At 42.7% G+C, this 13,931-nt stretch overlaps 1 protein-coding gene across 1 annotated transcript; it reads right to left on the reverse strand.

Moving 5' to 3' along the window:
- Positions 1 to 3,538: 3,538 nt before the first annotated feature.
- Positions 3,539 to 4,204, reverse strand: LOC105679243 (uncharacterized). Its single transcript, XM_012379153.1, has one exon. The coding sequence runs from the start codon at positions 4,202 to 4,204 to the stop codon at positions 3,539 to 3,541; it is 666 nt and encodes a 221-aa protein (XP_012234576.1).
- Positions 4,205 to 13,931: the final 9,727 nt, after the last annotated feature.

A 13,931-nucleotide genomic window follows, 5' to 3' on the forward strand; every position in this document is an offset into this window, starting at 1 on the left:
AATTCCACCACGTATCGATGGAACACCGTGCAGCTACAAGGATTTTTTTCGCAAACATGCGGCCAATATTGTTACGTGTTTCTTTACTATTTGTCTCTTGGTTACAACCTTGAGCAATTTCTTCGTCTTTTCACCGATAATTATAACCAAAACGACAGACTGATAGTATGCTTATATCGCAAAATTTTTCATTGTAAAAAAAATGAGCAAACGAAAGTACGTACAAGTACTTGTAATATTTAACGATGTATTTTTAAAAATTTCAAATAAAACATTTTATTTTATATATTTAACATTTCTCGATGCATGCTTTGAAATAATATTTTTAAAACGTATTCAGTAAGTCAAATAAAATATTTTTATATTTTGACTGTAATGTTCGATTATGTATTCTTAAGAAAAATTCCAAATAAACGATTTTGTATTCCATTTCTCGTGTTTGTTTCCTTCCTCTTTTCGCATGTTCCTGCACTCGCCAATCCATACAGCTCGCTCAATCCGCGGGGTGGCTCACTCCGTTCACGAGATATCGCTGCCACCTTAACCAGCATGCCGAATATCAGACTAAAAGTCGTCCGATCATTCGTCGCTGCGTTCTTTTGTTCGCTATACCGGTGCACGCTCTATACCGTTTGCACCCCCTTAGTCGTTATCTCGTCGAATATCGGTCTAGCAGAATCCACCGTTTGACTCCGTCGTTCTTTTGTTCTCCCATACTTGCCCGCTCACAGGTCGTAGTTCTATCATCCCCCGCCCGACACCTTGACGATGTTTGTTTACATTTCCCATACCTGCCAGAGAGTCCGGGGGTACCTCATATAGACGCGGCTCCACCATAAATACGCTCCTTCACGGAACGACTGTGTGGCGTCGTTTGTTTTGATGCCCCATACCTGCCAGAGAGTCCGGGGTACCTCATGTAGACGCGGCCCCACCATAAATACGTCCCTTCCCTTCACGGACTAGAGGCGACTGTGTGACGTCGTTTGTTTTGATGCCCCATATCTGCCAGGTCCCATACCTGCCAGGCCCCATAGCTATAAATACGACCCTACGACTTACTTCATTTGATCTATAGGTAGCCATGCGGACTAGGACCAGGACTAGAAACCCAGCGATCCAGGTTCGAACCCGGTTTGGATTTTCTCAATTCGAAAAAAAAAAATTTACGTCATCCCGTGCCTACTATAAATACGACCCTACGACTTGCTTCATTAGATCTATAGGTAGCCCAGCAGACTAGTACCAGGACTAGAAATCCAGCGATCCAGGTTCAAACCCCGTTTGGATTTTCTCAATTCGGAAAAATAAAAATTTCCGCCATCTTGTCAACATCCGCCATCTTGTTTACCCGTAGCCGCCATCTTTTTTTCCCATCCCGTCAGAGAGGAGTGGGGGAATGTTTTGGCGCCAGACCCACTGCGGGGGGCCTAGACGGGGTAGGTGGTGGGGGTTTGTTGTGACGCCCCATACCTGCCAACATACTACTACCATATGTGCCTTTGATATTCGTAATATAACGATCCAGAGTTGTACTACTTGATAGAACGAGGATCTTATGATTACGAATATGTTCATATGCTTTTCTGCTTTTTATTCTTAAAAGGAGGCATTTGAAAATCCACTGGTTAGTATATCTCATACCTTTACAACTCTTTAGTCGTGATGCAGATAAACATGCACGAACTGCTGTTTTTTGATTGTCCGGCAAATTTGCTATAGCTTGTTGTACAGCTTCCGTTTTTGCTTTGGCACATTGGTGTTGCAAGCTTTTCATTCTCAACTGAAGCTTTTTTACCTGTTGAAAGAATGGAAATACTGAAGATAAATAAATAAGATAAGATAAATTTTGTCAATTTTCGAGTTACAAGTGGTGACTTTTGTAATTACTTTCTCTCGCAATCTAAAATTACGTCTAAGAGCGTTTTTTAACTGCTTCAGTCTTTTTTTATGTTTTATTTTCAGTGATGTATTAATGTCGTCTGAACGATGTTTTGATTTTTTCAGCACTTTATTTCGTCTTTTTGTGCATACTTTGCATCTTCGTTTTTGAGGACCGGGTGTACCATATTTTCTTTTCAGTACATAACCGCTGCACTCGATAGTCCTACGAAATAAGCACACGGCTTCACTGGCTTGACTATTTCAAACATTACACAACGCATATGGCAATATACTCACTTTCCTTCAGTCCCTACTCCTACTCCACTACAAGCAAGTAAAGTTGAAACTCGCTGAAGAACCTCAGACATGTCGGTGATGGTTTCGACTTTTTCTAGTCCTGTAGGCACGTCGTATATCCGTTTATCATCAACGAAGATCTGCAAGAAGTATTTCAATTACATTTTTGTCATACGTATATGTCATATGAACAACTGTCCTTACTTCAAGACTCATATCTTGTAACAATGTTACACGGAAAGCAGTATTGCATCGGTCACTCCACTGGGCCCATATGATTTTATCGAAAAAGACTTGTGAAAACCATAGTTTTGATGGAAGAATTACTGTTAAATATTGACATCGTGCCATATTAAATCGCTCATCCACAGACGGCGAGACACATTTGTGCACCGATGATAATGGTCCTGCTTCAGGGACGAAGTCTGCCACATTTAATTTATTATTATTTTGTAATAATAGCTGCTCTTCGGCGATGGGGTCTTTAACCGCAAGTTCGCACTTATAAACAGGCGTTAAAGGACGACTCGTACCTGCATCACTATTTAGTAACACAAAAGGCACAGCTTCTACTTTTAGACTCGGTTTACCTTTTAGCATTCTAAAAGTACTTCCATTACTCAACTTAGTAACATAGTATCTCTCAATGTCCTCTTCTTTAAAATGTAATTCACAAACGCCATGGGATTTTAATAATGGTTTTGTTTCAGGACGATAGATTACCTGCCGCCACTTCAGTAACATATCATCCTGCGAATAAAAAATGTTTTTTAAATTATTGTAAATATTTTTTTTAAATACAAAATATATATTCATATACATTAATATATATTTTTTCGACATATTTAATTAAAATTATTATGAACTTACTGTACGTAGTCTGAACAAACTCAGCTTCTTCTTGATTTTATTTTGATACACGCTCTTAATATACCCAGTTTTGCAACCAGGCACAATACCACAGGATGGCATTGCAAAATAAATTCGCGTATATTTGTCAGAAAGAAAGATATTCTTCTTACATATATGTCTTTCTTCTTGCTGCGACGCACTTTGTGCGCACACTTAATAGTTCACAAGCGCTGCGAGTGGCGAAAATCGGAACTTAAACTTTCGATGCAAACTTGACTCATTTTCCGCGGGCTGGCTAGCATGAGTGGAGTCTCCTTATATCTTACTTCATGGTTTTGAATGTAATAGTTATTAAATTTAAATAAACGATACTAAGTATAAAATTTGTACTGGTTAAAAATTAGAAGTAATTATCTTAAATTGTTATCCTTAAATGTTCTTAGAATTAATTGTGTTTACGCTTATGATATAATTGCACTTTGTTAGTTAATCTTATTTAGAACTATCACAGCGCGAATTGAACACTTTTTTTTGTAGTTGTTTTGTCTTTGGCACTTGGATAAGTCTTTAGAATAGATCGACTTGCTGAATCTAAAGTCGATGGAGTAGATGATTGTTGCTCTGAGACGTCGTTTTTTAAAAATGCTGGTTTTACTCGCTCGGTGGTGACAGTTTTCTGTTCTCCATTGATATCAAATTTGAAAATTCGCTCTGAAATTTGTTTGATGATCTTGTACGGTCCTTTGTATGGCGGTTCGAGAAATTTTTTTCCTTCGGTTTTGACGAATACGTGAGTGCAAGTGTGAAGGTTTTTGTGTACAAATGACTTGGCTTTGTTGTGATGAGCTTTAGGTGCAGAACGTATCTTCCGCATGTGAAGTCGGTGTTTTTCAAGGAATATTTGCGGTTCAATCGAAGGTTCTTTGCCGATGAAAAATTTGCCGGGTATCCTTAGCGTTTTGCCATACACCATCTCCGCTGTTGATGCGTTGATGCCTTCTTTAAGGCTGGTCCTTAGTCCGAGAAGAACAGTGGGCAGGATTTCCGTCCAGTTCCCTGGTGGTTGAGCGTGGCACATGATAGCAGCTTTTAGCGATTGATGCCATCGCTCTATCATGCCGTTATATTGTGGATGGTAGGCGGTGGTTCTTGTACGGTGAGCTCCAATCATTCTGATAAGGGCTTGGAAAAGTTTGGATTCGAATTGGGTTCCTCTGTCAGTTGTTATAATGGTAGGTGTGCCGAAACTGCATACCCAATGTGTGTAAAATACCAAGGTGTCGTCGGTGATATCCTTGATTGGAATGGCTTCCGGCAATCGTGTATATCGATCATCGTTAGACAGTATTAGTAGCCATTGGATTCTGGCAGTGGACCAATGAAGTCAAGATGTACTTGGTAGAATCGCTCATCAGGGGTCTTAATGTGTTCAGGAATGCTCTTGTTATGCCTGTGTATTTTACTACGTTGACAAGGAATACACTTCTTGGCCCATGCAGTTACGTCCTTGTTGAGATTTGGCCACACAAATTTTTTTGCAATTTGTTTTTTGGTTATTTTAGCACTGGGATGTGACAGACTATGAACAATGTCAAAGATTTTCTTCCGGAGATTAGCTGGTATATATGGTCGAACGTTGGTACCGAATATGTCGCAATGGATAATTTTGTCTCCACAAGACATACGTCGTAATTGCAGCGAGGTAATCTTTTCGAAGCAACTTGAAGTTCTTCGTCGGTTGCCTGTGAGTCGGCGATGTCATCGATGCTGATGATAACAAGTGTAACGATGGATTCGATTCTTGAAAGAGCGTCTGCGACTATGTTGTCTGGTCCAGAAATATGTACTATATCGGTTGAAAATTGTCCGATAAAATCTAGGTGTCGGAGTTGGCGTGGTGAAGCTTTAGCACTTTTTTGATTAAAGGCATAGATCAATGGTTTGTGATCCATTTTGATGGTAAATTTACGTCCTTCCAAGTGATGGCGGAAATATTTGATTACTGAATATATGGCGAGAAGTTCCCTATCGTAAGTGCTGTACTTAGTTTATCATAACATAACATAACATAACGGGGGGGCGTTCCTCTTTCGAAGCACTGCCCACGGCACCCAGACATTGTCCATTGTGCCTCCCCTCATAAGCTTACTCATGAGAGACCGGTTTTTCTCCAAATGAGAATCAGATCCCTCACCGGCAGCTCCCTGATCTGCTTGGGCCCAAGTAGTGCTGAGCCCAGCATCTTGTGTCTCAGCACTGCATGTGCAGGACAGTCGCGGAGTACATAAAGGCTTGTTTCCTCGTCGTCTCCACATGCCCGGCACCTGGATGTATCCAGGCGCTACGCCCAAGCTTGTACATGTGATAGTTTAAGGTGCCATGACCCGTCAGTATCTGTACCGCTGTCCTGGCATCTCTCCTACTCAGAGCCCTTATGCTCCAAGCCAGTTCCCTATTAGGAGTATCTCCCATCAGAGCTTTAGCCTATTTACATTTGGACTCAGATTCCACTCTCCAGTGTCTTAGATGTTCTCTGCGGGACCATTCTTTGATCTTCCCCCTTCCTAGACAAAAGGGGATTCCCAGAGCCGGCCCCGGTCCTACCATCGTTATTTCTGAACCCGCTCTTGCCAGCTGCTCCGCACATTCATTACCCTGGATGCCTAAGTGACCAGGCATCTAGGTAACGATGACTTCTCTTTCTCTCGCCAATTCGTCCAGAACGCCTCTGCACTTCTGAATCAACCGCGATGTTATTGTCGGAGCCCCCAGCGCCTTGATGGCCGCCTGGCTGTCCGTACAAATTCTGATGTGCTCTTCCGCTTCTTCCCTACTCCACACGGTCTGAGCACAGCTTAGGATAGCCACAATCTCCACTTGGAATACCGTGGCATAACTGTCGAGAGAAATGTTCTCCTTCCATCCCTCTCGACTGCCAAAGAAACCGGCCCCGGAGCCCGTGTCCGTCTTGGAGCCGTCCGTATACCAGACATCCCCTCCACGCACTCGAGCCCCTAAGTTTCCACCTTCCTTTTCCCACTTTTCCGGCCTCGGTATATGCACTTTAAAGCGCTTATCAGAAGCCCGAATAATAGGTATTCTGTCCTGTCGCATCTCGAATATCGGATCCAACAGAACGTCTTCTGGCAGCCTCGTATGCCAGGCTCCCTTCTTCCATTTTAGTTCGCATCTCAGACGGTATGCCGCCATTGCTGCAGCAGCCACCACCACCTAGTGAAACGGCTCGATGCCGAACATTACGCCCATCGCCGCCACTGATGTTGTAACCATAGCACCCAGGGCCCCTCTCAAAATCAGAGCCCTGACATGCTCCAGCGCAACTTTGGCTGTTTTCTTTCGCACCCTAGTCCACCATACTACGGCTGCGTATGTGAGTCTGGGGCAAAGTATGGCTGTGTAGATCCAGTGTATTATACTCGGTTTCAAACCCCAAGTCTGGCCAAAGGTCTTTCTGCACAAACAAAAATACGGGCACAAGCTTTTGCACCAGCTTACAAAGGTGCTCCTCCCAATGCAGTTTCCTATCCAGGATAACTCCCAGATATTTTACTGATTCGGTCGGAACTAACCTTACTCCTCCAAGAGTTGGTCCCACAATGGTGCCCACCTTGTATTTGCGAGTAAAGACAGTAAGACCGGTTTTCAGTGAATTCACCGCTAAACCCGTCCTCTGACACCACTCTTCTACGACTTCCAGTGCCCCCTGCATGAGCTCTAGAAGCGTCTCTAGAAAGGGGCCTCGCACAAGTATTGCCACGTCATCCGCGTAGCCTTGTGCAGTGAAGCCTCTATTCTCCAGTGCTTTTAATAATCCGTCTGCTACCAGGCACCATAAAAGTGGGGAAAGTACTCCGCCTTGCGGACAGTCTCTTCCCACCCAACCACAAACCTTCGCAGTTCCCAGCGAAGTCATCACACGCTTTCCTAGCATGCCCCGGATCCACTCGACGAGCTTCATCGAGACACCTCTTCTGGCGGCTTCCTCACACACTACCTCGTGCGGTGTGTTGTTAAAGGCGCCCTCTATGTCCAAGAAAGCACTCACTGCGTAGCCCTTCCTTTCCAGCTGCTCCTCAATAAACGCTACTGTCTGATGTAGAGCAGTTTTGGTGGAAAAGCCCGGACGATACGCGTGCTGATTTTTATGGAGAGGATGCCTCCACAGAGTTGTCTCCCTCAGATACGCATCCATCAGCTTCTCCAATGTCTTAAGGAGAAACGATGTTAGGCTAATTGGCCTGAAATCCTTTGCCTTGGTGTAGCTCGTTCTTCCCGCCTTTGAGATAAACACTACTCTGGCCAGTTTCCATGCGCTGGGTGTGTAGCTCCTCGCGATACATGCTCTTAAGATTCGAGTCAGTGGGCCCACAATCTGTTCCAGTCCCTCTTGTAGAAGAGCCGGAAAGATGCCATCCGGTCCCGCTGACTTGTAGGGCTTAAAGGTGTTAATTGCCCATTTGACCTTCTCGGGCATGACAATCTTGGCCGCCATTCGCCAATCCGCTTGTCGGGCTCTTCTGAGTGAGCCCGGCTCCTTATATGCAAATAGCTCTCCCGGCTCCCTATGGAAGCCCGGAAAGTTCACTTCCAGTAGATGCTCCAGACATCGCTCTCCAGTCACCACCGTCCCATCAGGGAGTGCGATGGCTTCCAGGGTCGCATCCGGGTTCCTAGCGAGGATCCTGCAGATTCTTGCATTTTCGGGCATTCCTTCCACTTCCTCGCAAAACTTCCTCCAGCTTTCCAGTTTTGCCCTAACCACAGAGTCTCTATACTCTTTTTATGCCCTCCTAGAGAGCTCCCAGTCGGATTGGCGGCCCGTGTTCCTAGCTCTTTTCCAGACCCTAAAAGCCGCCACTCTGAGACCCTGCAGTCCAGGGGTCCACCAGGAAGTTCCTCTACTATTTGTAACCGCCCTTTTAGGGCAATTACTTTCGTTTACCAGAGACCTCTGCAAGTAGTCCACACAAGTCTCCAGTTTGTCTTCTGTCCCGTGCCTCTTAGGGAAGCCTCTGAGACTGCTGGCCAGGTCTTCCCTATAAGAGTCCCACTTGGTTCTCCTCGGGTTCTTGAATTTGACCTCCTTCCCCCTAGCCTTAGCTATCCTGAAGGTGATCTGCCTGTGGTCTGAGAGCGAGGGCTACGTCGAGACCCTCCACTCCACTCCTGTATCAACAGCCTGGAACAGACAGTGATGTCGAGCACTTCTCTTCTCGCTATAGTGCAGAAGGTGAGCTCGTCTCCTGTGTTGAGAATTTCCAGATCCGTGGATGCTAGGAACTCCAACACTTTCCTTCCTCTTTCATTGGTGTCCGAGCTTCCCTACACAGTGTGATGCGCGTTAGCGTTACATCCCATGATCAGGGGAAGCCGCTTCTCTTGGCAGTATTCTGCCAGTTTTATCACCGGTGCAGGCGGCACCGCCTTCCCCTCGTCATGCGAGAAGTAAGCCGAGCAAGCGACCATTTTCCTCCTGTCACCGGAGTCAGCAGTAAAATGCACTTCTACAGCCGCAACGTCCCTGGAACACAGGTGAGGTATTAGCTGGGTTTCCATACCCTTGACGGCCACGCAGGCCCTAGGCCGATCCACTGATGGGGCCCTAAAGAGCTTACCGCAAGCCGCCAAGCCCTTGACGCAACCCCGGATTACCCAGGGTTCTTGCATCAGTGATATGCATGTTTGCTTCCCAGCTTGTTGCCTGGCCAAAACAGCCGAGGCCCCTTTGCTGTGATGCAGATTAATCTGAGTGAAGGCCACTTCTCCCGATCCCGCCATTTAACTACGAGACTGTTTTAGGGGACTCCTTTTTATCCCCTTTTACCCCCCCCCCTTGAGCCCCACTTACCCAAAAGGCAATCCTGTCGAGCCCAAAGAATGATTTGAAGTCCAGCGTCCTCAGTTTGAGGACACTAGACTCCGGGACACCGAGGACTAGGTTCCCACCTTTTTTGGTGGCCCCTATCCCCTCCGCGAACACTTTCCAGCTCCCGGTGACAAGACCCGGGTTCTGCTTCTCCAGCCGCTTCAAGACCGTGGCCGCGCTCTCGGGAGGTCCCGGGACCCAAACCACCGCCCTGTGCTGCCTTTGAAGCGCGTCCATGCCCATCACCTTGAGCTTGACGCCCTCCCACGGAATGATGCCACCGATCCGCCACACAAGACAACCCAGCGACGCCTCGTCCGCGCATCTTACCACCGCCGTACCGCTCCTTAGAGAGGTGCTGTGGAATCTGGGCACCGGATCCTCTTGGATCCCGTCGATCTTTTTCAAGACCGCACCCCTCAACAGAGTCAACTGCTCTGCAATGATCTCTGCCTCGAGGTAGCCCTCCGCCACAATCATCCTCGCCAGAGGGTCAGCAGCGTCCGCATAGGCATGGTGCCCATCATAAGCCCTTTGCCTCTTCAACGGACGGCCGCACAGTGGATCGAATCATGCAAAAAGGCGGACATTGACTCAATTTTTTTTTATATATATATAATTTACCAATTATGGATAAGGTTAGAAAAATAGTCAAAAAATCAGAAAATGATATAAATTTCCTAAAATCTTTTCGATTTTTAGAGCAAAACTATCTATATATCTTGGGTTCTAAGAATCGCTATTTTTCCATGAACATCGTTGCATTACTTTAATGGATTACATTTTGTACACCTTCAAGATTTTTGGCGACAAATTTTTTTGTGTTGAATAAGATATACTGTAGTATAGAAAAAAATGTTGTGTTTCACAATATAACCCCAGTATGATAATTGTTATTCTCAATTTATGTGTGTGCAATTTTTATCTCCATATCCATATAAGTTCTCGTTAACAAAAAATGTTTAAGTGTGTTAGGATTGAATATAGTCAAATAACTTTTTTAAAAAGTGTTACTATACAAACCAAAAAAGTTTGACTGCCCCAAGCCGCCCATTTCTCAAATAAATTAATTTTTGTAAATAAACAGAAGTAATGAAGAAAAACACGACTGACTAAGATGATATACTGAAGCGTATAACGATCAAAGTCATAAGATTCTCCTCACGGTCACACAGTAGTGTATTATTTTACTATCTTTATTGTAGTACACGAAAAAAATTAATAGTTAATATAACGAAAAGTAACAAATTAGATATTAAATATAAAAAAGTAAAATAAAAAAATATTAAATATTAACTTATAATAAAATAAAATAAAATATCAAAAATAATAAAATTCTTTCTTGGAATATTATAATATGTTATAGTTTAAGACTTTTCGTCGCAACATAACCCGTAGCACATGTGCCAACAACTGCTACTTATGCTTCTATCGAATTACAAGCTCTCTTGGATCTTACCACTATCAAATTGCTGAAAGTATGTGAAGAAAAATTGCAGTCTTATACAAACTTAAAGTTAATTTGTAAGTGGGGCTTTAATGGATCTTCAAATCAAAGCTCATATAAGCAAGCATTTGAAGACGAAAAAGCATTGGATAATTTTGTCTTTATGACCAGTCTTGTCCCCATCAAGTTGATGAGTGACTGTGATGATGTTCTATGGACCAATCCAACTCCGTCTTCTACTCGATATTGTCGACCTATTCAATTTCAATTCATAAATGAAAATACAGAAATTATTAAATAAGAATTCGAAAGAGTGGACACTGAAATAAAGAATCTGGTTGCATTGAAATGGGAAAATGTGACTATTACTTACGAAATGTTATTTACTATGATAGATGGTAAGGTTTGCACCGCTTTATCGGACTTAGCATTGTCCAGCGCAAGTTGCTATTTATGTGGTGCCAAACCGACCGAAATGAACAATATTGATAAAGTTGTGACACGAAACATTGATCAGAATACATGCAATTTTGGGCTGTCAAGTCTCCACGCAAGAATTCGCTGCATGGAGTACTTACTTAACATATCTTATAATCTATCATTTAAAAAATCGATTGTACGAAATCCAGTTTTCAAAGAGCAACGACAAAAGACGAAAAAAAATATTCAAGACAAGTTTAGAAAAGAGCTAGGCCTGCTTATCGATATTGTAAAACAAGGTACAGGGACGACAAATGACGGGAATACAGCCAGACGCTTTTTTACGGAAATAGGTACAACTGCTAAAATCACTGGGTTAAATGAATCGCTCATAAAAAGATTTGCAATAATCTTACAAGCAATCTGCAGTGGAGAAGCAGTAGACGCAAAAAAGTTCGGGCATTTTGCTCTAGAAACAGCGAGAGAATGTATTAACATGTACGGATGGTATTACATGCCCTCCTCTGTACATAAACTTTTGGTGCACGGAGAGGCAATTATTTCGAATTTTTTAATACCTATTGGTCAACTGTCGGAAGAGGCAAGCGAGGCACGAAACAAAGAATTTAGGAAGTATAGAGAGGAGCATACGAGGAAAATAAATAGAGTCGCTACGAATAAAGACCTCTTGCACCATCTCTTAATTACTTCTGATCCTTATATTTCCAGTCAACGAGCAAACTCAATGAAGGAAAAAAACAAGAAATGTTTTCAGAGACTCTCGATCTTTTAATGTAATATTTATAAATTAACTACTATTAGTAAAGAAACAGAACTACAGAAAAAAATAATATAAAATTAATTTAAAAAATATAAAATATAAAATATAAAAAAATATAAAATAAATAAAATAAAAAAAAAAATAAATAAAATTTTTAAAAACGTAAAAAAAAGAAAAGAAAAAAACGGAATCTACTACTTGACACGTCCTTGCCGTGATCCTGGATTCGACTGAGATCAAGTATTTAATTCTAATTTAATCTAACTTTGAACTTGATAAAAGAAAATAGTGGCAATGCAGTATAAAAAACAAAATAATAATTGAATCAATCTAGCCTTAGGGAGCATAGTGTAGGAATTGTTATGAAAATAATTTTACTTTTTTCCATGACCATATTGGATCCACTATTATAAATTTCAATTTTTGTTTTATTTTTGAATTCAGCGATCTTAAAAACATAACTATACCAATTTTCAAACATTTTAATCACTATTCATTTTTTCGATCCGCCATATAGGATCTGCCATTTTTAATTTTTTACATTTTATATCAGATTCGTAATCAGCGACCTCGAAAACCCCTGAGTACTAATTTTTATTTTACAATTACAAAAATTGGTTCCATTATTGAATCATGTCCGCCTTTTTACACGTTTCGATCCACTGTGGGCCGCCCGATGGAGGGGTTTCATTGGAGCCCTTCCGACGTTTACCATCGGTGTGCCCCTTCACCATCTTCGCCGGCGTACAAGGGGGAGCCACGGGAAGAGAGCGAGCCCCTTCCAGAGCCCCTGCTCTCATCCGCTTCGCCCTCCTTCTTTCGGCCCCGCACCGATTTTTCTTAACTGGAGGTGAAGCCTCCTGCCGCGCAGCCGGGCCGGCTTCACTTCCGGAGCCCTTAAGGATCCCATCCGTCACCACCGTCCCAGCTCCTTCCCTCGGAGACCCGTCACGCGAGCCCTCCTGATTTCCCACTTCATCCTCTAAGTTTAAATTATTAAGAAAGTCCATAGTGATCCCACGAGTAGCTAGGGAATTACACGGTCCGCCCACGCAGAGCCCCGCATGCGTGGGTAAGGCTGGATACTCTGGGGTTTCGCCCGGTTCCCCAGAGGCATCGTTCGCGACACTGCTCCCCCAGTGACATGCAGCCATCGCCACGATGGCTTACAACTTGGCTTGGGGAGCTGGTTCGCGGCAACGGTCTTCCCTTATCCTTTACAGGGTTTTACTTCCGTGGGGCCAGGTTATAACCGCCACTACTCAGCAGCACTGAGTCCCCTCAGAGAGCTCACACCTACTGGGCGTCCTCCTATCCGCCACCTTGGAGACGCGCCCGGTGGGTAGCTCAACCCCCGGGATTGGGGTCAATAAAGTTCTTCCTGCAATCACTTGCAAAAATCAAAGATATATGAGATTATAAATGCACGTGCTTGCATACACATCACGAAGCTGCCGAGAAGGATTACACATACGCTGCGTTCCGAAATTTACTGCTGCCAGTGCTGGAAATTTATAGTTCATATCGGGAGCTTTCCATCAAGGCATTTAGGCGACACACATCGACACGGTGTCAGACACGGTGCTTTCCAACAATGACACGCTACGGCACGGTTCGACACAGCAGAAGAGCATAGTCAAACACAGAGTCTAGTTCATGGCTGCCAATTTTTGGGATGATATTCTAGAGAATTTTCATTTTATCCATCTGCAAAATATATTTATACTCATCGCGATCGTAAACAATAATTAATGATGGTTGTTTGATTTGTACGTACTTTAAATATGCCAATATGCTCTTGGTACGCCAATTTTTTTATTAAATGAACTTACTAGATATTATGGGTAGAGATCCTTTAATAAGAGTCTGGCCATCAGAAATATGGTTTTGATTGGTCCGCCTTTTTTTCTCTAATCTAAGTGGAGATAACTTCAGCGTAAGCGTATGATCACGAAAATCGAGACATCACTAACCTCAGAAACACGGATGAAACATCGATTCGAATAATATTTGAATATTAATCGTGCAAATTTCATTTTTAATTGCATTTTTATATTTTTATTAATAAAATTATTTTTTAATATGTAATGTGTACGATGTATAACATGTAAATGAGTAACGAAAGACAAATGCAAAGTAAAAATTTAACCATTCGATGATGAAGGAGAAAATTAAGTAAATAAAATTTAACAATTTGTTTTATTTTGTTATACTGTGCATCGCCATTGACTTACTGTCATAATTCTTACGTTTAACAGTTTTTTTTGCATTCGCTATTTTCATTCTATAAACGGCATATCTATTTGCTATTTTTATATGTAAATTATGACATGATAAAATATGACTATTACTTAAAATATTCA

The sequence above is a fragment of the Linepithema humile genome, chromosome 2 (assembly GCF_040581485.1).
Source record: "Linepithema humile isolate Giens D197 chromosome 2, Lhum_UNIL_v1.0, whole genome shotgun sequence".
Taxonomy (NCBI): domain Eukaryota; kingdom Metazoa; phylum Arthropoda; class Insecta; order Hymenoptera; family Formicidae; genus Linepithema; species Linepithema humile.